We start from the raw sequence: 24,698 nt of genomic DNA, 5'->3' as shown, positions 1-24,698 counted from the left end.
ATGCACGTCGAAACTGCAGAAGCCACAATGAGAATCAGATACAATTTGAGACGAATGAACACAACTTGTGTACTGTTCAAGCCCACCAGAGAAATGCTAAGACGTTTTACATCTCAGATCTACGTAAGCAGCAGCACCCAGGGTGGAAATGAAGAGCAGTTTGGTATCATCGCTGACGCACTGGCATGCTGATTGAAAGGTAGGCTTTAGTTTAAGTTGTACTGTCGCTTTAAAAACTCACACGTCATTTCACAAAGGGTGGTGGGTATAGACCAGTAGCAAATATCGGTAGGGCTATATATTCTATTAACAGTATAAAACCAGGTTTCAGTTTTTTTAATCTTCTTATTCATTTTTAAAATTTGGGGGGAAAATGTGTGATTTGGGGGATTTTTAGGATCAGTTTGGGGGGAAATTAAGGAGAGGACCTGGCAACACTGGTGAGCGCCCTGGCAGCTTGCAGGTCTTGAGGGAGGGCCAGCAGCGAGTCGTACACCTTGCATTGCATCTGACCTTTTCTTTGGACAATACAGTTCATTGATTCGTTCTGAATACTTTAAACCCGCCCCAACTACTGAGTGACAGCACATTCCTACATTTCTATTGGAAACTCCGCTTGCGGGATTTAAAACGAGATTACAATCAGGATGGAGGCTTGTTAGCGGGATTTAAAGTTGTAGTACACGGGAGGATTTTAAAAAAGAATTGTCTCGAAATGTACAAAAATGCCTACACACAAAACCCCCAGAAGAATGTGCCAGTGACCATAGGGATTTCGTTGCGAAAAACAGCAAAGGAAAGAAGGTACAACTTAAGTGTGCAAGTACTGTCGAGTTACTATATTTTTACACAAAAAACCCGCGCAAGCATTTTGGAAAGTAACCGAAAACACTAATTTCATACAGTATATCAAAAACGAAAGCCCCGAAAAAAAACGATTTACATAAAACTCGAAAATAGCTAAAAACAAGCACCAAAAAATACAATTAATAAAACCCGTAAAACAGAAGCCCTAAACATAATGTAGTACGAGCTGCAGTTTTAGAGTGGACCGAACGCAGGCCCGTTCTGCGTTACATGGCTAATGACAGATGAATCAGCGCGTGCGGAGAAGGGAAAGCGTTCTGTTCGTACCCGCAGAGAAGCGTGTTTTCCAAAAGCTCGGGGACCAGGCATTTAAACGATTCTACCAAAAACAGAAATGTGGGGATACGCATGAAAAGAAGGCAAACTGATGAGACAGTACCACAAATTGAGGATGATACACCTGCGTGCAATGACGTCATGATTATCAGATCAAGAATCTTTTTTTTTTTTGCATTAGGAAATGTGTATTTTTTTATTATTTACTGTACTTTATCTGAGCAGGTAATTTACACAGAAGATAACATCATATTTCACAAAGCATTAACTACCGTGGACCATTTCTGTTTAAAACGAAAATGGACAGTTAAAAAGAACTAGCGAGAAACACATGGTCTTCGTAGCTCTTATTTTAACTGCTAAATTGTTTCATTGTTGCATATAAATCGTACTATTTCCAGTAACTACTTTTTGAATGAATGTATTTGATTACATTATTGTTGCAAACACACATTTGATTGTGATTAACAATACAAATAATTCGGACCCCACCCCCCTTACTTTGTACTACTAGGCTAAACTAATCAATTAACAAATCTTGGCCAATCAGAAGGGACGTAAAATGTAAAAAAAAATAATAATAATAATTGAGTGACAGATTTTGATTGACCTTTATAATCCTCCAATACGACGCTTTTAACAAAGCATTCGGCTCTTCGGGGGTAAACGGAGGTTCAGTGTGAGTTCTGTGCAATCAGAGTACTCGTTCCGCGGGGCAGCAAGTAGCAGGACGCCTTTTTAGGTGATTGATGTCTAGTTATGTCCAATCAAAGGCCACCACAGCGAGCACAGTCTTTTGACTGATGGCTCATCAGTCCAATACACGGTCTGCAGGTGGGCGGTACGGAAGCGAGGTTTGCTGAGGGCTTAGGTGGTTGTTGTACGCGCAAGCTGGGACGAGCAGCATGGCGGAAGAGGAGAGTGATCATGAATCTGAGAGACTGAGAGAGGAACTGGAGAGTTCTCTTGAACATGGCGTGAGAGACGAAAACGGGCTACCGAGCAAGTATTACTGTTTCAAATTCTGCCAGGTAAATTCATAAACAGCGAACGCGGTCTGTGCGCCAAGACTGGTCAATTTAAGAGCCCCTTCCCTTCCCTTCCCTCCCCTCCCCCCGTTTTGGGATTCTTGTTAATGTTTACTTTCTTGTGATTCCCTTTGTAGTTTGTCTTGCTTTTTTTTTTTTTTTTTAAAGTAGTTTTACCCCTCTTCGTTTAATTAATTATCACATACCTCCTTCTTGAAATTCCTATTGCACTTTTTACAATATAACTACCATCGTCTCAGAGTCTGGTGAAGAAAGAAAGAAAAAAACAGTGGATTGTGACAGTTAAATGCCATTGCCCAAATTTAAAAGCTCCCTGCCCTGTTTCGTTCTCGCCTGTTGGTTACATTAACTTTAGGGCCAAGGATAGTCGGTAGCACACTCGAGATTATACTAATTTATAGATGTAAACTATTTTTGTCAACATTCTGAATTTTGAGTGTGTGTATAAACGGTCAAGTTTGTTACGTTCATTGTGAGGCTGTGGTGATATGGAGTAATGCTCGGAGAGTCCTGTAGTGAAATACCCGGATAAAAGCTTTTTAGCTTCCCATTTTGCCCATACAGAGAAGCAGACCATTCAATTTGCTTTCATACGATTTACTCTGTTGGATTTGCGCTGTATTCCCAGTTTGTTTTGCTTGAGTGAGGTGTCTTGCAGCGGTGTGGGGGCAGTACCGTATTGACTGTAAATTTATCACTGTTGCGAAAGTAGGAGTTATTTCTAAACATAGTCTGGTGAACAATTTAATAATGGTTTGCCATTTGTTTTCTATATATATATTTTTCTTGTCTTGAATGGTGCGACAGCTTCTACATGGAACTGATTTTATTCTTTAATTGAATGTTAATTCTTAAAAATTAATACGTAAATAACTTTCATTACTAGGCACAAACTTGCCATTATTTATAAATAAAAAGCGCTTTTCAACCTTTTGGTCTACACGAAGCTGAATACTAGGATATATAGAACAATGATAAAAATAGGTTGGCAGGAAACGTCATGCAAATTGGTGTGCCAGTATCTGACGTTGAAATGCAATTTTGCACGCAGGTAAATATGCAACCTTTAAAAACAATTACGAATCGGTTCAGGTCGAAGACGGAACAAAAATAAATAAATAAATCAAGTGATCAAGATGGACAAGTCCGTTTTTCAGATGTTGGTATTATAATATTAAACTAAAGAAATGTATCCCTTGAAGATGGTGATAACACATATACATGTATCAGCTATGAACTAGTCAGTCGAAATTGTTTCTTGAGTTGCCATGGTGACCACAGATTACATATTCACCAGTGTAAAGAGTTTTATTGCGTTTTTGTGCACAAAACAAACAACTTTAAATTGACCAACTGTTGTAATGACATTCTCACAGGTCCCATTTAGTTTTTCTGTAAATCATGTTTTTCTGCACCAGTTAACTTTTTGAAGAGTGTTTTTTTTTTTTTCAGGCTGAATCTTCTAGACAAGCTAGGTTTTTAACTTTTTTTGGAAACTGTACCTCTTCTGTCTGGAGTTTTCAGCTCAAGCACCCCTTTACAATTTTCACTCGATTTGCATGTTACCACAATTGCAATAAAAGGCAGAATAATCTGATTAACACATTTCTTTTTTTCTCCCTTGTTTATTTAATATATATTTTTTGTCACTACAGTTTGGGACTGACAAACTGCTGGTTTAGGACAGACTACCAAACAGTCGGCTTAATTCTTAAAACTTTTAATTACATGTCTTTGGATTAAGATAGTATTTGTAAATCTCTTTGGAAACACTTGTATTCAGTTTCTATTCAGCATTATTATAAATAAAACAAAATAGTCTGCACTGTAAATGTTTATCACGCTACCATTTACTTCACATCTCCGCACAATTGTGTGCCATTTAAAATGTTTACAATATCAAAAACATTAGCCTCAACATAAAACTATAGTAACTAACATTGATACACTTTTTTATTAAAGTCAACATAAGTTATCCAAAGGGATTCAGTATAACTTTCTGTTGCTTTGCACCTTCTGTACTCTTATGTTTTCTTCCTTCGTTTCTTTTGCAAGTAAGAAATGTATCCATTTCAGACTCCGAAAACAAATTCAACCTGTCGCTATTTCTAGTAAAATGCAGCCGCGCCTAATAAATTAAAACAAAAAACATAAAAATGAGTATTGTGATTATTATGTATGTTTACCAGAACATTCATACTTTTAAAATATGTAGAATGAGTGTGCTTCACTGATTAGTATTCAATTATACTGCAAGTTGAAAACAGCAAAGTTAATGAGCAGCTCAGAGTGCTCGCCATAGGCGGAATCACCAGACCTCGGCTTCACCCACCCATATCGGAGTGGAAATCCACTCAATCAAAGTCATGCATGCGTACAGATAAAAAGTACGGACGTGATAGATTCTGTGTTTTTTATTTATTTATTTTTTCTTCAGCGATTAACTTTAAGCTGATAAACAAAAGTGAAATATTTATGCACAGCGGTTTAGAACTATTATATAATACTGTAAAAAAAAAAAAAATCAATTCAAGAACCTTATTTTTTTGTACTTTAATTTTTATTTGCATTTACGAGTCGTCCTGCATACCCCCTGTGACCCTTAGAAGTACCCCCAGGGGTATATGCGTACACCCAGTTGAAAGCCCCTGTTCTAGACTATTAAATTAGTCTAGAACAGTCAACCAGTCTAACAAGTTTTGTGACTATTCTGTAAATATTTGTGAATAGTACCCAAAGTTTGTATGTGAAAGGGTAATGTTGGGGTAAGGAGTGTACTGTATGGTTTAGGGGTGTAAATTGTTTAGAGTTTAAACGTTAGTAAAGTGTCAAACGTTTTTAATTTTATTAAGAAACGGTTGTCTACAAATAACAGCTACTCCAGTTTTTTTTTTATTATTACTTCCCTCCTTTGTCATGTGGCATCATCGTCATTGGATATTCACCTCCCAATGTCCAGCATGCTTTTTGTCACGTGACTAGTCTTCGACTGAAGCTTGATCTAGCGTGGAGGAGGTGGGGCCCAGACATGCAAGCGAAATGTTAGGAAATCCGATAAAATTTGGGCTGAAAACATAACACGGTTGATTATTTGAGACGATCGCAAATGGCATGCAACCAATTTCAATTGTGGAGGATACTGGATTCAACTTTAATGTCTTTTGTTGAGCCAGATAATCAAAACAGATCATTATCGTACCGCCGATGCTCTTATTATTTCATATTGCGTCACTGTTTTTATACATTTATTTATAGGTCTTAATTTAGTAATTTTAGTAACTTAGGATTTAAAAGCCCATTTAGTGGTTTCACAGAAAAAAAGTAAATTAAACCAGTTTTCCTATTAACGCGTTTCTCAGTTGTGATTGTGATACACAAATGGATTAACAGGTATCAGTTGCATTTAAGGAGAGCAGAAAAGCCGATGTAAAATACCTATATATATAGACATATATGCAGTAATTTATAAAACGCTATTTATTTTAAAATGCTCAGAGCCCTTGCAGGTAACGTGCTTCTCTCAAGATGGCCGACTTCTGTTTTTCTCCTGCTGTCGAGACCGCACATCGAGGGGGACGCATACTACCCTCCTTACACAGCGTCTTTTCAAAATGTTTTTATTTTGACTTTTAAACTATGTATTTTTAAAAGTTTAAACTTTTTATTACGTTAAACAGAATCTAGCACCCCTAGTGTAGTTCTGATTGGGGAAAAGTGTAGGTGGTGCCCCAAACTAATCAGCTCCCATAATAAGAGTTATCTACAGTAGTGCTCTTTGCATAAAATGAGTGCTTGGTGTAGCTAATACATCTAGCAGATAAAGGCCAGATTCAGCAGCCTGGTTGTATAATGTTGTTTTTTGTTGTCTGTTTTTAAACAGGTAGTTGAAGAGTATGCAGGGAGATGGCAGGTACCTTTGCCTCAGCTGCAGGTGTTCCAAACTGCTCTCTGCTGCTTCACCAAAGGCACTGCCACCTTCCCAGCTGAATGTGAGCAAATACAATATGTTTTGAGTAGCCTGGCTTTGTAAGTACAATTTCTTTTATTTTTCTGTTGCATAATATTTAGAGTATATTTTAGCGGGTCTCAAATGGAATACTTGCAGTGTTCAAGGTTGTGCTTGATCAAGTTAACTCCACACTTACACATAGTTTTGAATATGTTACAGGACATGCTTGCAATAGACATTGCCTTGGTACATACATTAATCTGCTATGAATAGAGAAATACAAATATACATTATACCAGCGCATACCCTTAAAATGGTTTACACAGAGGTATTATGTGATTTACTGTATTATGCTTTGTGTATGCAACTAGTGCAATTCTGACTGCTTCAGAGCAGGTTTAGCCAGTGCATGATTGTTTACAATACTGGCACCAGATCACTATAGTAGTAAATACAAACAAGGTGTTTAAACAGTTTGGAACAGGGATGGTGGATTTGTCCAGCCCTGCTTTTAGGCTAGGATTAAAAACTTGTAAATTCTGTGGACCAATTCTTAACCAAATTGATGTGATCCATTTATACTCCAGCCAGTCTGTTACATCCTTGTAAACATTGCCTATAGAACTGATCCTTTACTAAAGGGCAGTTTCACACCTAGTTCACTTGCAAGTGATTCGAATAGAGGTTCACTTGCAAGTGAACTAGGGCCCTTTCATACCTAGTTCGTTTATGAAGATCAGATTTAGAATTAAATTGCAAACCAACTAAAATGTTGCAATTTTGCTTTGATTGGTTTCACACCAGAAGATCTCAAACAAACTGCATTTTTCCTCCAAGTGAGTTCAAGTTCACCCTCTCGACTGTAATTGCACCAGAATGCGTTTGTTTTCACACTGCGGTTTAAGTGAATCTGATCGTCTGGATTTGTGCACGTGACCAAAATGATATCTTACTAAATATGGAAGGTTCTGCCCATGCATTGAACTGTGGGTTATGCATTACATCACCACCAGTCGTTTCGGTTTGTGTTGCATTGTGAATTCTAACGCGATTGCTTCCACACTGGCCGACTTTGAGTGGGAAACGCATTACAGTTCCCCCTCAATCGACCCAAGACCACCCTTTCAGGGGAATCCTAGTCCTCTTTGGTGCACACTCTGATGCAAAACTAATATTTTTGACTGAACTCTAGTGCAAATTATCCTCTCCAAACGAACTAAGTGTGAAAGCCCCCTAATTGTTTTCAGGTTTGCTTCGGTTCATTTCACACCTGAAAAATTCAAGCAAATTCAAATTTTTGTTTGGTTCACTTGCAGCTTCATCCAGATTAGAGTTCTACAAGAGTTTTTTTCTGCAGAAGTACAAGTAAAACAGTACTCTGTTTTGGGTTTGTGTTGATAACTGTACTGGGAGAAACTCAGTTGTATGCTGTTTCTTGGAATTGTAATAAAAATACGAGAAACAATGGGAAGGGCGTGTTGCCAAAAAACAATTTTCTTTTTTATTACAGGTTTAATTTTTTTCTTCTGAAAGGAAAAACACCAACTACAATTATAAAAACAAATTAAGAATGCTAACAATCCCTGAATCAAATGTCACTGTTGGTTCTGTTTTGATAACCAATTGTAATTTGATGTAAATAGCTTTGAAATCCAGCACACAATAGTCAGTTTAACTTTTTTTTCTGTAATTTTACAGTTTCTTTTTTACATTTATTGTATTCATTTTGCAAATATACATTTGCAGGACTTAATTTTATTTTAAAAATAAATAAATAAATAAACAAGTACTGTATTGGGGTTGTTGAAAATTAATTGATTATTTTGGTCATTTTGACAGGAGCTTCTTTGAGCTGCTGCTGTTCTTTGGCAAGGATGAATTCCTTGAGGATCCTTTGAAAGATATTATTGAGTCATTTCAGGTAAGGTGTGTGTGTGTGTGTGCGTATGTACAGCTGTGGCCAGATGTTTTGCATCCCCCCCTATAGAATTAACAAATTTTGCCTCATAAATTGAATGAAACCTGCTGAATAATGTTATGTTAACATATTGAATTACATTCCACTTTGTCGTTTTCCATATACTTAACGAAAAACGGACACATGTATTGATCATATTGAAATCTAACATTAAATATTGTAATACTGTTATGGCTTCCAGTAGACTCTTGCAATATCATTTTGTAGTTTCTTTTATCACATGATGTTAAATAAAATATCTAAATTATGTTCATATAAATGTGTTTTTGGGTTTTTTTTTAAATCACACGAGTCAGTGGCTGAGGTGGGATTTGAACCGGGGACCTCCTGGTTACAAGCCCTTTTCTTTAACCACTGGACCACACAGCCTCCTATATGTGACAGCTCATTTGCATACCTCTGACATTTGGTTTAGATACAATCTCTCGGTAACAATCTATGACGGTAAATCGCATCAAAAACCAGTACTGGCCAGTAAAATAACCAGGCAGTAGTTTTATAAATCACATAAAACATAATATTTTTTTATATAAATCACATAAAACGTAATATTTTTTTAAGGCCAGAAATTACAGGCATCTTTTATGAATATAGCCCCAAGTGTATAACAATGTGCGCTTGAGTAATGTTGAGCTGTTTGAAATTTGACTACCCTCTTAGTGTTTTGCATTAAGATTATTTTTCTTAACCATTTTTACCTAATATATTTCAGGAATGTCACACTACTTTAGCAAGATACAAAAACGTGTACTTAAAGCTGGTGAAGCAAATAATTAAAGAAGGAGGTCCGTGGGAAAACCCAGTGTTGAAGGCAGTCCTCAAAGAAACTCCACAACCTCAGGAAACAGGTATGGTTTCTTAGCATTTAAACCATGTTATAGTTGCTTAACTCTTGTGTTTGTTAGCTGTGTTAGGGATTATTGGAGTACGGTGCTGAAAATGTCTGTGAATGCAAGTTGGTTATACCTTTTTCATGAAATTCATCATTTTAGTGCTTCCTTTGTAGAACCCTTAATGCTTTTGTTTACTACTTCAAAATCAATAGCTATCTATTTATCTATAAAATATAAAAATATTTTGTGCTGAAATTCTGGTAGTGGAAAATAAGAAATGTTTTGATTCAATTGCCCATTGAAACTCTGCTACGCTGATTAGGGTTTACTTTAGATTTTCTCCATACAATGATTCAGTTTATCAATAATTTTGCTTTGGAACACATACCAGTTTTTCTATGCTTGCGCACTACTATTCTAAAATGGTATGTCTTATTTGTATTCTTTTAACAGTGGACATGTACTTGAACTCTGAAATCCCAGCATTTTTTGAAATCAGAGTCCGATATTTGCTTGCTTGTGAGCGTATTCAAGAAGCAGTGGCTCTCTCCAAGTGCTGCATACCCCATCCTGAAGTCGGCACAAACCTCTACTTCTATCAAGCGTATTTAACATGCCTTTTCAAGGCATCTTTACGTGACCATCTTCACAAGGAGGTGTGTATGTTATATAGACACTATAGTCAAATAATAGGGCCTTTTTTACTTTGAGCCACCTCAGAGCTCCATAATAAGTTCAGATATCCAAAGTAGTTGGATACAAATAAGTCATTTCTCCCAGTCCTAAAGTAAAAGTAACCTCTAAATGTCACATCTGCAAAGAGACATAATGATGGTCAGGTCATGTCAGATTTACACAACTTTCACTAAATGTTCTGCATCCTATCCATGTACTGACTGAAAAATAGTTTTACTTCAGATACTTGAGGAATAATGGATGTCACCCTAAATCTCATCTTTAATTTTTAGTGCCCCATATCTCTCAAAATAGTAAAGCTAGAAGCTGAGAATGGTTGTCTGTTAATAGACTTGAACCTGAATTAGAAATGGTATTCTTGTATGACACTTTTATGCTACATTTATTGAAACCACTTTTAAATATATAGTTTAGCTGGGGGTCATGACACTAGTGCTGCATATCCACACCAAGCTTTACAGAACATTCTCTATCAACTAAACCATATTCCCTGTCCCCACAGATGGCCGGGATCGACAGTAAGGATGCTGTTGAAATCATCTGTAATGCTGAAAGAGAGGAGAAGGATGAAGTGCTTTTGGGTCTGTGCAGAGCATTCCTCATTCAGCAGCTTGAGACTGGAAACATGTACTATATCTGGTAAGTTTTTATAATCGGCATTATTGCCACTTCATGTTGATCCAAGACCACAAAATACTGTCACAGTTTAAATCACTAGCAGGGAGTTGTGTAAGACTTGCATTGTGTAACACTTTGAGTCATTCCAGTTTTTCCATACTGCGACTAAAATGATTCCAATGCAACTTAAAAAACTTTTTGGCAACTTTTTTTTTTTTTTTTTTTGCGGTTATGCGGCATTGGCGCATGCAACACATAAAATGCTGCCTTTTCTTTTAAAAACATGTCAATATGATGTCAGTATGTAAAGAAAAAAAGCCAGCATATCACATGTTTTAATTTGAAGGGGAGGGGGAGGGGGAGGGGGAGGGGGGAGGGGGAGGGGGGAGGGGGAGGGGGGAGGGGGAGGGGGAGGGGGAGGGGGGGGGGATTTCCCTGGCTCTGCTTTTTTTAAAATCATTAGTGCATTATATCGACATGATAGCATGTAAACATAGTTGGCTGTGTTACAGCTCTCAGATCAGGACTTCACTAATTAACACTAGGATGCCAGCTATAGCAGGCTGTATCTCATATAACTGTACACAAGTAAAGGTGCAGTCACCAGTTCCATGCACAACACTTGCATTCTATCTAGGGCTTAAATTTTTGTTCAGTTTGGTGCGGTTTTAGCAGCTTTTATTTGGCAAAATCGGTTATTTTCGGTTATTAAAAATAAACACCACTCAAACACGTCCATTTTCAGTTTCTATAATACATGGAATGAAGGTATGTTTCAGTAATACGATTGTAAGTCGCCCTGGATAAGGGTGTCTGCTAAGAAATAAATAATAATAATAATAATAATAATAATAATAATAATAATAATAATAATAATAATACAGATATACAAATGTTAAAGGACTGTGTTGAAGTGAGGATGTCCACATTAGGATTCCGGCAATGCAGAACTCTGAATGCATTTTGAATCTTAGAATTGTGAGAAATAACAGATTTCATTTTACACCCCATTATCCACCCACGTATCTATCACACTACAGTTCATGTTTTGTTTTTGTTTTTGTTTTTTTTTCTGTCCACCACATCGTATGACTATAGCGTACTGTAGAACTTAATCTCTGCATACAATAAGTTATTTATATTTTTAACATTTATATCTGATTGACATTTATGTAGCTATAATAACAATGTTAGTAATTAGGCACTTGTTGTACACAAGAAAAACTTAGAAGCATAACTGTACAGCAGTTTTATATTTACAATAACTTTTTCGGTTCATCAGTTAAACCAAAACAGCATAAAAAGTTACTGGTGATGTCATGTTGCTGGTTTGTTTGGGTTTGTGGTTTTTGCCCATTGCACAAGCAAATGATGCACAAAATGATTGGTCAGTGGCAATGTCTTTGCACACTGCCCGCCTTCTGAAAGCCGTTTTCTTTACGTACAAAGAGAGTAGTAAATAATTGACATTATTTAAAATATATTGCCCAAACCTGAATCTTCTAAATAGATCTTCAGGGGTGTTTTTTGGTTATTGGTTAAAAACAAAAACTTCAAGACATAATTGTATCTAAAATATAAACATTCTGAGTTTATTGCTATCATCAGCTGCTATTAAATTGTAACCTGATTAAATCATAAACATATCAAAAAGACTTGATGCCTTTTTAACCCCCCCCCCCCCAAATAACTCCTGTTTGTGGTATGGGTGTAGGATTATGTTTAATATTTCCCAAAAATGTATATAAGGTATTCAAAATTGACAACATTTAGAAAGTCAAATTCCAAACGTTAATCCCCTGTAATGTTTAAATGTTGAAACTCTAAACTATTAACACCCTAGTGAATGTGCTATTAGGAGGATCCATCCTTCTGAGATTGTGGGTTTTGCTTTGCATAGTGTAAAGATCCAGTTGCTTGACCAGATTTCTGCAAGAAACTTCCCTAAGTTATCCTGCATAAATAAACCTGTTTTTTGGCTTGCTTGCAGGGACCTTATCTTCATATGGAGCAAGCTTCAGCTTCGAGCTAATTCTTCCAAACAGGACTTTTTAGAAGAATGCCAACAGCTTTTGTTGGCAGCAACGAATGTTAAAATGATTTTTCCTTTCATGAAGGCCATTGAAACTGAAGTAAGTGCTATTTTCTGATTTTTATTTATTTTAAAAATGATTTTTTTATTAAACTTGGAAAGAAATTGTAGGGTATGAAATTGATGGGTTTGTGAATCTTTATGGAAATCGTTAATGTTGATGGATTTTCACATCTGTTCTGACTTTTTTCAGTTCACTTAACAAAACCGCTCATCACATTTATAGCTTAGAGGTGCAAATTAAATGTGTGATTTAATTTGCAATTGTGTATTTATATTCATTAGCTAATTTTAAATGCTGTTCCTTTTTGTTTGTTTTTCAGCTTGGAGATGAAGGCTTGCAGGTTTGTGTGCAACTGTGTGCTTGCACTCTGAATATGGACCACCACGATGATCCAAACACTAAATCCCTGGTCTATAAAATCATTGCCTATCTTTTGCCAAATGACTTGGAGGTTTGTCGAGCTTGTGCCCTCGCAGTTTTTTTTCTGGAACGCAGTGTGGAAGCTTATACCACAGTCTATAATCTGTATACTTTTCCAGATCAGGAGTATCATGTGGATCACAATCTGGTTAAAAATCAAGTACGTTTTGAGTTACTCCAAATCTTAAAAAAAGGATTGTACTTTGACCCAGAGTTTTGGAACCTTATTATGCTGAAGAAAAAATGCATGTCCCTAATGGGTGACAAAGCATTATTGTTTACCTTCAGTGAAACTGTAGAAGAGGATGAGCTGCCTCTAGTGGACCCTAATGTGCTGTACCCAAGAGTGTCACCGCCACACCATGTCAAAGAGGACAAGTTACTGAAACACCATGTTAAAAAAGCAGATCAAAAGTCATCCCGACGATGGGCAAGACGGCTTGATTTTGCTGCAGAAGACAATGTCAGAAAAGTTCAAAAGAAGTCGCGGAAACGTAGACTCAAAGAAACAGATAAGAAATCACTAAGACGCTCACTCAGACAGCTTGATATAATTCAAGAAGGCCAAGCCAAGCTGCATGAAAAGAAAACACAGAAGCACACTGCCAGTCAACGGATTAAAAAGTCTCAAAAGCATTCTGTCAGACTGCATCATATGATGGCAGTGGAGCCTGTCCAAAAAATGGAAAAGTCGCCAAAACACCCTGTTGGACAACCTGATAAAGCACAAGAGTGTGTAAAACATCTGGAAAATAAGTCTCCACAACACCCTGTAAAACAAATGCATACGCCAGAAGTCTCCATCAACCAATTGAATACAAAGTCACCAAAACATCAGGTTGTGACTCCAGAAGACTCCATGAAACAGTCAGACGAGAGCGCACAAGGACCTGTTGAACAACCTGGTCAGAAGGCACCAGAAAATCATGTCAAGCAACTTCTTAAGATAGCAGAACACCCTGTTCAGGAGCTGGATGGAGCACCAGAAGTTTTAGTCAAAGAACGAGGTGAAAAGACAGTAGAGGATCCCATCAAACAGCCAGATAAGATGCCAGATGACTCTGAGAAACCAGCTAATGTGGCACCTGAGTTAGCTGTCGTAGAACCAAATGCAAAACTAGAAGGCCGAGTGATGGAATCGGCCAGCAATCCAGAAGGCCCTGTTGCAGAACTAGATACAAAACTAGAACCCTTAAGGACACAAGAAGGATCTGTCGTTAAATCGGATTCTAAACCAGAACTTCCCCTTATAGAAACGAAGAGGGCACAAGAAGGCTCTGTCTTAAATCTGAATGTAAAACCGAAAAGTCCCCTTTTAGAACAGGATAAGTTGCAAGAATGCACTGTGGCAGAACAGAAAATATCAGAAGAATGCACTTTTGTAGAACCGGATAGGTCTCAAGAATTCAGCATTGAAGAACCGGATAGGTTGCAAGAATGCGCTGTGGCTGAACCGGATAGGTTACGAGAATATGCTGTAGCTGAACCAAAGAGGTTGCAAGAATGCGCTGTGGCTGAACCAGATAGGTTGCAAGAGTGCGCTGTGGCTGAAACGGATAGGTTACGAGAATGCGCTGTGGCTGAACCGGATAGGTCTCAAGAGTACTCTGTGGCTGAACCGGATAGGTCTCAAGAATGCAGTATTGAAGAACCAGATAAGTTACGAGAATATGCTGTTGTTGAACTGGATAGGTCTCAAGAATGCAGTATTGAAGAACCAGATAAGTCAAAATACACTGTGGTAGAACCTGAAAGGTCACAAGAAAGTGCTGTTATAATACCAGATAAAACAGCAGATGACCTTTTTAAACAAGAAGAAACTCTGTGTGCTGAACAACCTGTACTGCGACTGCGGAATCGACAGAAAGTCATTAAAAATGCCCAGAAAGACAACTCGCATCTTGGTTCACCCAAAACAGACCATAGTGTTCCAAAGACTCTCTGCATATTGTGCAACAGGGAATTTCTTGGTGGCCATATCATAAGGCATGCATTGATTCATGCGCGTAAGGGTACATATTCATGTGCAATGTGTGGCCGAAAGTTTAAACAGCGGGTATGCTTGCAAAAACATCTGAAAGATCATATGAAGAAAATAAAACTAAAACACTCCCCTGATGGTCAACTGCCAAATGCATGCACTCCCGTTGAAAATGGAACTTCAGAGGACTTTGAACATGCCTTTTCTGAACTTGTACTACCAAAAAATCAGCATAAAAATCACAGGCAGTCAGTTGCTGCTGTTGAAAACTACACAGATAAACAAAATAACATTGTTTCTGAAAACCCAGACAGTAGTCCAAACAGCTGTTTGAGTAGTCCCCCACTAAGCTCAAATGACAAAAATACAGAAGATGCAAAGTCCAGTAAAGATATGTGTCTAGTTAAAAGAGCTAACGGAACTGTTATTAAGCAAAAGAAATCTAGGAAAGAGAAAAGAAAATTTAGTTGTCCTGCTCAGGGATGTTCAAAGACTTATAATGAAAGGTGGATTGTCATTAAACATGCAAGAAAGGCACATCCAGAAGACATGAAAGTCAAAGAGCATATCATGAAGTTACACAAAGGAAAGTGCTGGTACTGCCAAAGAGAATTTATGGATTCCAAGCATTTCCTTGACCACCTCAACAGACACACAGACAGTAAGAAGTACTTTTGTCTGCATTTAAACTGCAGTGAGCGGTTCAAGACCGCTGGTGAACTTCTTGCTCATGTAAAGAGCCACACAGTGTTACAGGCACAGTGTGCAGTTGATGGCTGCTGTGAGATTTTTTCTGAACTCTCCTCACTTCACGATCACGAGTGTCAGCATTATTCTGACAAAACAGTAAGAGGGGCCTCGGAGGAAACCTCTTCACCTGTCTTAGAAACTGTCTCTGAAACCACCTCAGGACCCAGCCCTGGTGTGCATAAAAGTTCCCTGGTGATAAATAAAACAAAACCAGTCGAGGACCCAACTTGGAAGATGAGAAAAGAGTCTACAAAGACTTACTTACAATGTACAGTCATGAAACCCAGTACGAATGCAAATCTAAACGAAAAAGTTTTGCCAGTGGCAAGCTCTGTAGACCAAACAGACATATTGGAAGATAGATGTTCTGCTTCTGTTTCAAGAGAGCAGCTCTTGAATGGTCACAGCAGAGAGGAGAAGACCTCCATAGAAGATCAAACTGGAAGCAAAGTGGATGCGGTTGAGAAGAAACCCGATCAACCAGAAAGCAAAGTGGAAGTAGAAAAAAAGGAACCGGATCCTCCCGAAACCCAAGTGACTGTTACCCAAAAGACACCTGAACATCAGTCTCCCCATGTTGATGGTGCTCCAAAAGATACCGGTCCCATATCCAAGGCACAATCCAAAAAGGAGAAGACATGCGGGGAAAAAACAACCCCCTATGGTTGTGTCTCAAAGAGACCATTTGTCAGACCGCCACCTTCGGCCTACCTTGATGAACAGTACATTAGCATGCCTAAACGGAGGAAAACATTGTCTCCAAAGGCAGAATCTAAAGCTACTAGATCAGAAATGGTAGTGAGTAAAAGTGTTCAGAGGCACAGGTGTAGCAAGTGCTTCACTATATTCAGTGACGTGGAAACACTGGAGAGTCATCTTGCACAAAACAAATGTAAGACGCTATTTGGATTTGATTCAGATGAAGAAAGTAAGTAATTTATTTTTTTTTTCCCTAATGTAGTGAACTGTATCAGCAGTATGAAAATACTGTAAATCCACAAATATTTGCAAGCCTTTTATGTGTTTTATTCGCATATGGAAAAAAAATTAAATGCAAACATTTTTGGCACGAATATCAAATTCCACTAACAATACATAATTTGTATATTGCAACTGGTTGCTAACATTTGTGGAGCAAAGTAAGTTTTATAGGTGTGATTCTCCAAATATTTTGGTCACAAATATTTAGGCTTTACAGTATACTAAAATATAATGTGTTTAGGAGTCCCCAACAATAAAAAGGAACAAAAGTATGTCTGGTTGTCTACACTCCAGTAAGGGGTAATATTTGTTTGCGGCTACCGATTATTAATTGAAACAAAAAAACCAAAAAATGGTCTGACACAGTACCAGTAATCCAGTACCAGTAATGCCCAGTTTGAGCAAATCGGAGTGACGGCCTAAGAATCAACAGATTTTAATTAAGATTGTGTTAGATGTGCTCTCCTTGTTTTGGTTTGTATTCATCCATACAGATTTTCTAATTTTCCCACAAGCTGTAAAGAGATCGGGTTATGTTGTGTAAGGAGCTTAACCAGCACCTATGTGGTACCATATATATGTATGCATGTCTTTAGTACATAAGCAGTGGTCATGAATTGAACACAGCTAATGAATAAACTTAGGGCTCTCAAGTATTTTCCCACTGAAGGTCCAGGACTCGCAACTAAAAAAACTGAAAGTCCCACAGGAAACTTTTGGGGTCCCAATAAAGTATAAAGTAAGGTTACTAGTTTTCATAAGATATCGGGGAAATTTTTTTTTTGAGAATGTAGTGTAAAAATAAATTGTCCAGAACTGTTAGCATATAGTGTCTTTAAAAAATACATTTAAAAACAATTGTAATTTTACTGATACAGTTCTTAAATTGGTGACGAATAAAAAAACAACATTTTATAATCAAACAAGAACACCAGTCAAATGCATGTGAGTATCAATCATGTGTAAGAATCCCCATATTAACCAGTCCTGAGGCAAGAAGTAGGCGGGTCAAACATATCGAGTTGGGATTGGGCAGATTCCTGTCATTTTTACACCAGATTCAATATACACTCACTCTCCTCAAAAGTAAGGACATTATTTGCAAAAAACTTTGTTAATCCATCAGTTACAAGTAGTGGAAGGGGCAAATTACACGTTTATATCTGGGCACTGCTTAGGCAGGTGTAGTAAGAGACAGATGCATCACAATCGTGGTACTAACAACACGCTGTATCTGTAAGAATTTCATTGCTGTGGTTAGTGTCTAATATCGCCACCAGCAAAAAGGGTCTATGAAATCCACGTTTACGAAACTGTGTTTACATGAGCCAGTAGGATGTGCTGTGTCATGTCAGCTTGAGAGGCTGCACCAATAACACAAATTAACCAAGAGCTGTATGTTTGTCTTAACTGATCATGGCTGTCTGTGGTTTCTTGTGTTGACTTGCCCCTTCCACTGCTTGTAAGAGAGAGGGGGAAATGCAGTGTTACTCTAACATCGCTTTTCCCTGCTTTTGTCATTTTAAGATCAACCCTAACAAATGCATTAACAAAGTTTTCTGCAGAGAATATATATATATCGCCTGTCTAAAAAAAAAAAAAAAAAAAAAAATACATTCTTTGACTCGCCTATTGGTTAAACTCAGTCAAGACCTTCAACTGAAATGGAGAATACCCTCAACTGTTTTTTTTTGTTTTTTTTCTAGCGTCTGGTTGTTGTTTTAGACTTATGCAGGGGAAATGCAGATGTCTTATTGGCTTATCACATCCCCTTCAGGAAACCCCTACTATTAAAAAACCTAATTAAAAAAGTCATCTTGGATAAAGGTGTCAAACAAATGAACAAATAATAGTTAGAGTATTATGTTTCATAGTATAAGCAAGCACACTGTACGCAAGTGAGTGAAGCAACGTAATGTCATTTGACTGATGGTTTACTTGGCACTGTCTGGTCAGCAGAGAATACCTTGAAGGTTCTGACAGCACGCCACTGCTACTGATTAATCAACTAATGCCCATAAATTAACCAATCAAAAATTTGAATTGATTGACAGCCCGTGTGTGTATATATATATATATATATATATATATATACAGTACTGTGCAAAAGTTTTAGGCAGGTGTGAAAAAATGCTGTAAAGTAAGAATGCTTTCAAAAATAGACATGTTAATAGATTATATTTATCAGTTAACTAAATGCAAAGTGAGTGAACAGAAGAAAAATCTAAATCAAATCCATATTTGGTGTGACCACCCTTTGCCTTCAAAACAGCATCAATTCTTCTAGGTACACTTGCACAAAGTCAGGGATTTTGTAGGCATATAGTCAGGTGTATGATTAAACAATTATACCAAACAGGTGCTAATGATCATCAATTCAATATGTAGGTTGAAACACAATCATTAACTGAAACAGAAACAGCTGTGTAGGAGGAATAAAACTAGGTGAGGAACAGCCAAACTCAGCTAACAAGGTGAGGTTGCTGAAGACAGTTTACTGTCAAAAGTCATACACCATGGCAAGACTGAGCACAGCAACAAGACCCAAGGTATTTATACTGCTTCAGCAAGGTCTCTCCCAGGCAGAAATTTCAAGGCAGACAGGGGTTTCCATATGTGCTGTCCAAGCTCTTTTGAAGAAGCACAAAGAAACGGGCAACGTTGAGGACCGTAGACGCAGTGGTCGACCAAGGAAACTTACTGCAGCAGATGAAAGACACATCATGCTTACTTCCCTTCGCAATCGGAAGATGTCCAGCAGTGCCATCAGCTCAGAATTGACAGAAAACAGTGGGACCCTGGTACACCCATCTACTGTCCGGAGAAGTCTGGTCAGAAGTGGCCTTCATGGAAGACTTGCGGCCAAAAAGCCATACCTCCGACGTGGAAACAAGGCCAAGCGACTCAACTATGCACGAAAACACAGGAACTGGGGTGCAGAAAAATGGCAGCAGGTGCTCTGGACTGATGAGTCAAAATTTGAAATATTTGGCTGTAGCAGAAGGCAGTTTGTTCGCCGAAGGGCTGGAGAGCGGTACACTAATGAGTGTCTACAGGCAACAGTGAAGCATGGTGGAGGTTCCTTGCAAGTTTGGGGCTGCATTTCTGCAAATGGAGTTGGGGATTTAGTCAGAATTAATGGTCTCCTCAATGCTGAGAAGTACAGGCAGATACTTATCCATCATGCAATACCATCAGGGAGGCATCTGATTGGCCCCAAATTTATGCTGCAGCATGACAACGACCCCAAACATACAGCGAAAGTCATTAAGAACTATCTTCAGCGTAAAGAAGAACAAGGAGTCCTGGAAGTGATGGTATGGCCCCCACAGAGCCCTGATCGCAACATTATCGAGTCTGTCTGGGATTACATGAAGAGAGAGAAGCAACTGAGGCTGCCTAAATCCACAGAAGAACTGTGGTTAGTTCTCCAAGATGTTTGGGCCAACCTACCTGCCGAGTTCCTTCAAAAACTGTGTGCAAGTGTACCTAGAAGAATTGATGCTGTTTTGAAGGCAAAGGGTGGTCACACCAAATATTGATTTGATGTAGATTTTTCTTCTGTTCACTCACTTTGCATTTTGTTAATTGATAAATATAAACTATTAACATGTCTATTTTTGAAAGCATTCTTACTTTACAGCATTTTTTCACACCTGCCTAAAACTTACAGTACAGCACAGTACTGTATATATATATATTTTTAATCAGTTATGTAAATTGCTGTGTTAATCAAAACACAATAGGGACTAACTTAAAAGGCCAACTTGGCTGCTGGCACTACCAAGATAACATTTAAAAAAAACTTGACATGGTCCAGGAAGTTAAATAGAATATCCATTATTGAACACATAATCAGAATTATTAAAGGAGTAATCCATAAGATTTTTGAATTTTATTTTAAAATAATGAACTGCTCTGATGTTGACTTGTTGAGCACAATGGTACAATTTTCTTCTTGTAGAATTATTAAATTGTCCTGGTTTTGCTATTTTATTCTAATTTGTTTTATGTTTGTCTGGACAACAAATGAAGGCTGAAAACTGGGACAATCTCGCTTTTTCTGAGACGTCTGGTAACCCCAGTACAAAGTCTTAATGTTAAGACGTACCCTGGTCCATGTTTTCCAGTTCTCCACAGCGGGAACAACTGTGCGGAGTTTGAGCCTGCCAGCATTCTGAAGCTTGCACTTCACACAATGCAACTGTATTATCTGCATGATTTAAAAAAATAATAATAATAATCCACAGTGGGGCTGCCCATGTCGGACGGACAGACGCGTGTCCCGGGGATGCAGACAACTGCAAACCTGAGAGTCCCGACAAACCTTGTGTCCCCACGTTCCCGAGAGCCTTGGAACTTACCAAACAAATGGTTTTCTAAGTATTGCCAGAAAACTTCCCCCAAACACCCCACTCATCACATTCTTTTGCAACAACTGACTGAATGAATGAAATTCTGATAATCTATTGAAAGAATTTTATATATATTTCCTCTTTCCCAAACAGGTTACCCTTGTTTGTTCCTTTTGGTTGTCTTAACTTATACGCATTATGATCAAACCACCACACATTTATGCAGTATTTAGGCCTGTTGATTACTGTTCTGGTTTAGCATTGGGCAGAATATAAACTGATAATTATGGCTGTGAAGGGTAAGAAATCATGGTTGTTGATTTTTGGTTGGGTTTGGGTTGGAGTTTCATTTGTTATTGCCACAGCTTTCCATGAAAGCTGATTGGCAGATCATTTATTTTGTGCTACAGTCATTATATTCCCAGCCTTATGGTCAACACAGCAATGGTACTTTACAGCATTAAATATGATCAAATTGTAAAGTGATGGTCAGTGCAGTAACTTTGTGTTCTTATTTTATTTTGTTTTTTTAACAGGTGTCTGATGGAGCCATGCCTAGCCAAGACTGAAGATGCTGTGCCCCATAAGTAATCATTGGTTCAGATTTGGCCTTTGATGACAGAACTATCTCATATTAAGAAGATCTTTGTTTGGACTATAAGAAAAAGCGCACTTTTTCAAATAACACTCCACAGCAAAGAAAGAAGGGGAACTGCAAAAGATGTGTTCCAAGTCAGACCATGTTTAATAAAAAAACACACACACACAAACACAACCTCAGAGGTATCCAAGTTCTCTGTATGCAGATCCCCAAGTAATATTTAAAGTAAGTATTTAACTTTAGATCCATGTCCACCGTTTGTTAAAATTTAAATGGAAGCAAATGGGAGAAAAGGTGAAAGCTTGACCCCATCAGATTATTCTTTTTTTGGGGGAGGGGAGGGGGCAAGAGGACGACCACCTGTAAAGTGCCTAGACCCAGTTAATCGGGTGCTGTTGTAAGTTATTGTAATGTATTGGAACCAATTGGGATGTAGCAGGAATTGTGCTGACATGCAGAATGGACTGCCTTGGAAAACATCTGATCTGGAAAGTCCTCCAATATGTACTGCTTGGGTTAAATAATACTGTAGTGTTCTTGATCTTTTCCTGTAGTCCTTGCTTTTTATTATACAAAATATAATTGCCCTGGCCTTCACTGCTTTCCAGGGAACTCAAATTTGCTCACAGATTCTGACCATCTGTTTGCAGCAACAAACCCCATTTTACATTTTTTGTCTTAATGCAGCTGTTGTATTCGGACCAGATGCAGAAAAAAAAAAAAAAAAAAAAACAGGACTGTTAGTGGCGTGTGCTCAGAAATATTGAGCCAAAAATTAGCTGTTAAGGTGGGGAAACAACTTAGACAAATGTCAGGGCTAATGTGTACCAATAGTGGACAACAATCATATACACAGGAACAGCAGCTATCACTTCTCTTTCCGTAAGAAAGATGATCATCTTTACAGACCTCAATTTAATATGGATCAGCTGGCCTATGTTTGAATAACACAATGTGAAAAATTAAAAAAAAAAAAAAAATTATAAACACATGGATAATGAGTAATTTTAAAGGTTTATTTAAACCTACTGTACAGTACTATGTCGGTGTGATAACACTGTGTAACCATTTTTTTCTTTTTTTGTTCCTGGGTAGTAAAGTGTTATTTCCTAATTGCTTATGCCTCAAAAGTATAGAAAATGGCTATTATTCACCACAAACTTTGCTTTTGTGACCAGGACAGTGATATTTTGAAATTTACCTATTTTCCAGAACATTCCAGATAGATTCAGTGCTGAGTAAACTTGGAGTAACTTCTAGAACTTTCTAGAACTTTCCAGTAATATAAATAGTAGTATAAATACAGGGGCCTTAAGCCCACCAGTTCAGTTTAGTTCCAGCTGCCTAAGTGGATACATATCTGCACTTTTCAAGGTCATAGGAGGCTTCAAAATGGTGGCATTCCTGATGGGTCTCCAAGGCGGTTTTACCAAGTTTCCCTGCTATCTTTGCCTTTGGGACAGCAGGGACACCAAGGCGCACTACCACAGGCGAGACTGGCCACAGCGGACGGAGTTCTCTGTGGGGAGGAAAAACGTCAAGTGGGAGCCACTGGTGGACCCCCGGAAGGTGCCGATGCCACCACTGCACATCAAATTGGGCCTCATGAAACAATTTGTCAGAGCTCTAGATAAGGAGTCGGCAGCCTTCAAGTACCTTCAAGACTTTTTCCCTAAGCTGTCTGAGGCAAAGGTTAAAGCCGGTGTCTTCGTCGGACCACAGATAAAGAAGATCCTGGAGTGCAATGAATTCCCCAAGAAGCTCACTAGTAAGGAGAAAGCGGCTTGGAACAGCTTTGCCGCAGTGGTTCGGGGCTTCCTGGGCAATCACAAGGCCGAAAACTATGTGGAGCTGGTTGAGACTCTGGTGAAGAACTACGGCACAATGGGCTGTAGGATGTCCCTCAAAGTCCATATCCTTGATGCTCATCTTGATAAATTCAAGGAGAACATGGGAGCGTACTCAGAGGAGCAAGGCGAGCGCTTCCACCAGGATATACTGGACTTTGAACGCCGCTACCATGGACAGTATAACGAGAACATGATGGGAGACTACATTTGGGGGCTGATTCGTGAAAGTGATTTACAGTATAATCGTAAATGTCGAAAAACTACTCACTTCTAAATCTTTTGTAGTCATTTTTGTATTACTTTAGTATAAATACATGTTAATTTGGATTCATATGTTGTTTTTTTCTGACTTTATGTGAACGAAAAGACACAAATTCGCCCGTTTTCTCATTGGAAATAGGTAAATTTCAAAATATCACTGTCCTGGTCACAAAAGCAAAGTTTGTGGGGAATAATAGCCATTTTCTATACTTTTGAGGCATAAGCAATTAGGAAATAACACTTACTACCCAGGAACAAAAATTGTGTTACATAGTGTAACTTGAGAGACTTGGATTAGAAGACTGAGGTTAATGTGTTGGCAACTAAAGCATTACTGAAGCTTTGACACGTATGCTGTATTAACAAATTAATGTCTATAATGATCAGGTCTCTATAGGAGTAAACACGTGTGTTGTTTTTTTTTTGGTTTTTGTTTTGTTTCTTGTTAATTTATAATATCTTGTATATGAACACCAATGTCTCCTTGTTTGACTGGTTCTCATCTCCTTTGCTTTATAGCCATAATGTTCAAATAAGGAATTCCTATAGATGTACAAGCAAGTAAGGATTTCTCCCATTAAAAAATAAATAAATAAATACATAACATTTAAAAAAAAAAACATACTGAAGATGTGGCGTTAGGCAAGTTAGTCCAAGATTAGTGCTAGTTGGGATCTGTGAACTCAGCCGTGATGGTTCCATTTAATAAATGGCATTTCAACTTGCTACAGGAGTGATTGGTGCAAGATAAGTTCTACAAAGTCTCACCACACACACATCTCTTCACTGTATAAACCAGAAGGTGCTTGTTCATTTTGTGTTCTTGTCAGAAATATATTCATTGTGCAGTTGTTTCCCCAGTAAAATAAATGTGCTTAACAAAGGACTCCAAACCTTAGTGGAGTGATCGGACCGTGCGTATTTAGGATGGTGGGGATGTCAGACAGAATTGTAGATGTACCTGGAAGTATCAAAGTGAATTGATAGTGTGTCAAAATAATTGATATTTCAGTGGATGTCCCTTGTAAATAGTTGTATAATATATATACATATATACATATATATTTAAAGCTATTTCAGAATATTGATGTGATTACCAAAAGTTTTGCTCTCCTTAAGGTCATTGGCACTAAAGGC

At 38.0% G+C, this 24,698-nt stretch overlaps 1 protein-coding gene across 1 annotated transcript; it reads left to right on the top strand.

Moving 5' to 3' along the window:
- Nucleotides 1-1,811: 1,811 nt before the first annotated feature.
- On the top strand, nt 1,812-22,141 carry LOC117405136 (zinc finger protein 654-like). The gene is made up of 9 exons (XM_034007951.3): nt 1,812-2,174; nt 6,073-6,218; nt 7,981-8,062; nt 8,832-8,967; nt 9,406-9,608; nt 10,151-10,287; nt 12,257-12,398; nt 12,682-16,441; nt 21,386-22,141. Exons 1-9 carry the CDS (start codon nt 2,049-2,051, stop codon nt 21,391-21,393), a joined length of 4,740 nt encoding a protein of 1,579 aa, XP_033863842.2. The 5' UTR covers nt 1,812-2,048; the 3' UTR covers nt 21,394-22,141.
- The last annotated feature ends 2,557 nt before the right edge of the window (nt 22,142-24,698 follow it).

This window comes from Acipenser ruthenus, chromosome 9 (genome assembly GCF_902713425.1).
Source record: "Acipenser ruthenus chromosome 9, fAciRut3.2 maternal haplotype, whole genome shotgun sequence".
In the NCBI taxonomy this organism is placed as follows: domain Eukaryota; kingdom Metazoa; phylum Chordata; class Actinopteri; order Acipenseriformes; family Acipenseridae; genus Acipenser; species Acipenser ruthenus.
Note: the sequence above shows the minus strand (reverse complement) of the source record. Positions and strands in the feature narration are given on the sequence as shown.

Coding starts and splice junctions, on each gene's coding strand:
- LOC117405136 (XM_034007951.3), top strand. CDS start 2,049: ATGGCGGAAGAGGAGAGTGATCATGAATCTGAGAGACTGAGAGAGGAA. Junction 2,175..6,072: donor ACTGTTTCAAATTCTGCCAG/GTAAATTCATAA, acceptor GTTTTTAAACAG/GTAGTTGAAGAGTATGCAGG. Junction 8,968..9,405: donor TCCACAACCTCAGGAAACAG/GTATGGTTTCTT, acceptor TTCTTTTAACAG/TGGACATGTACTTGAACTCT.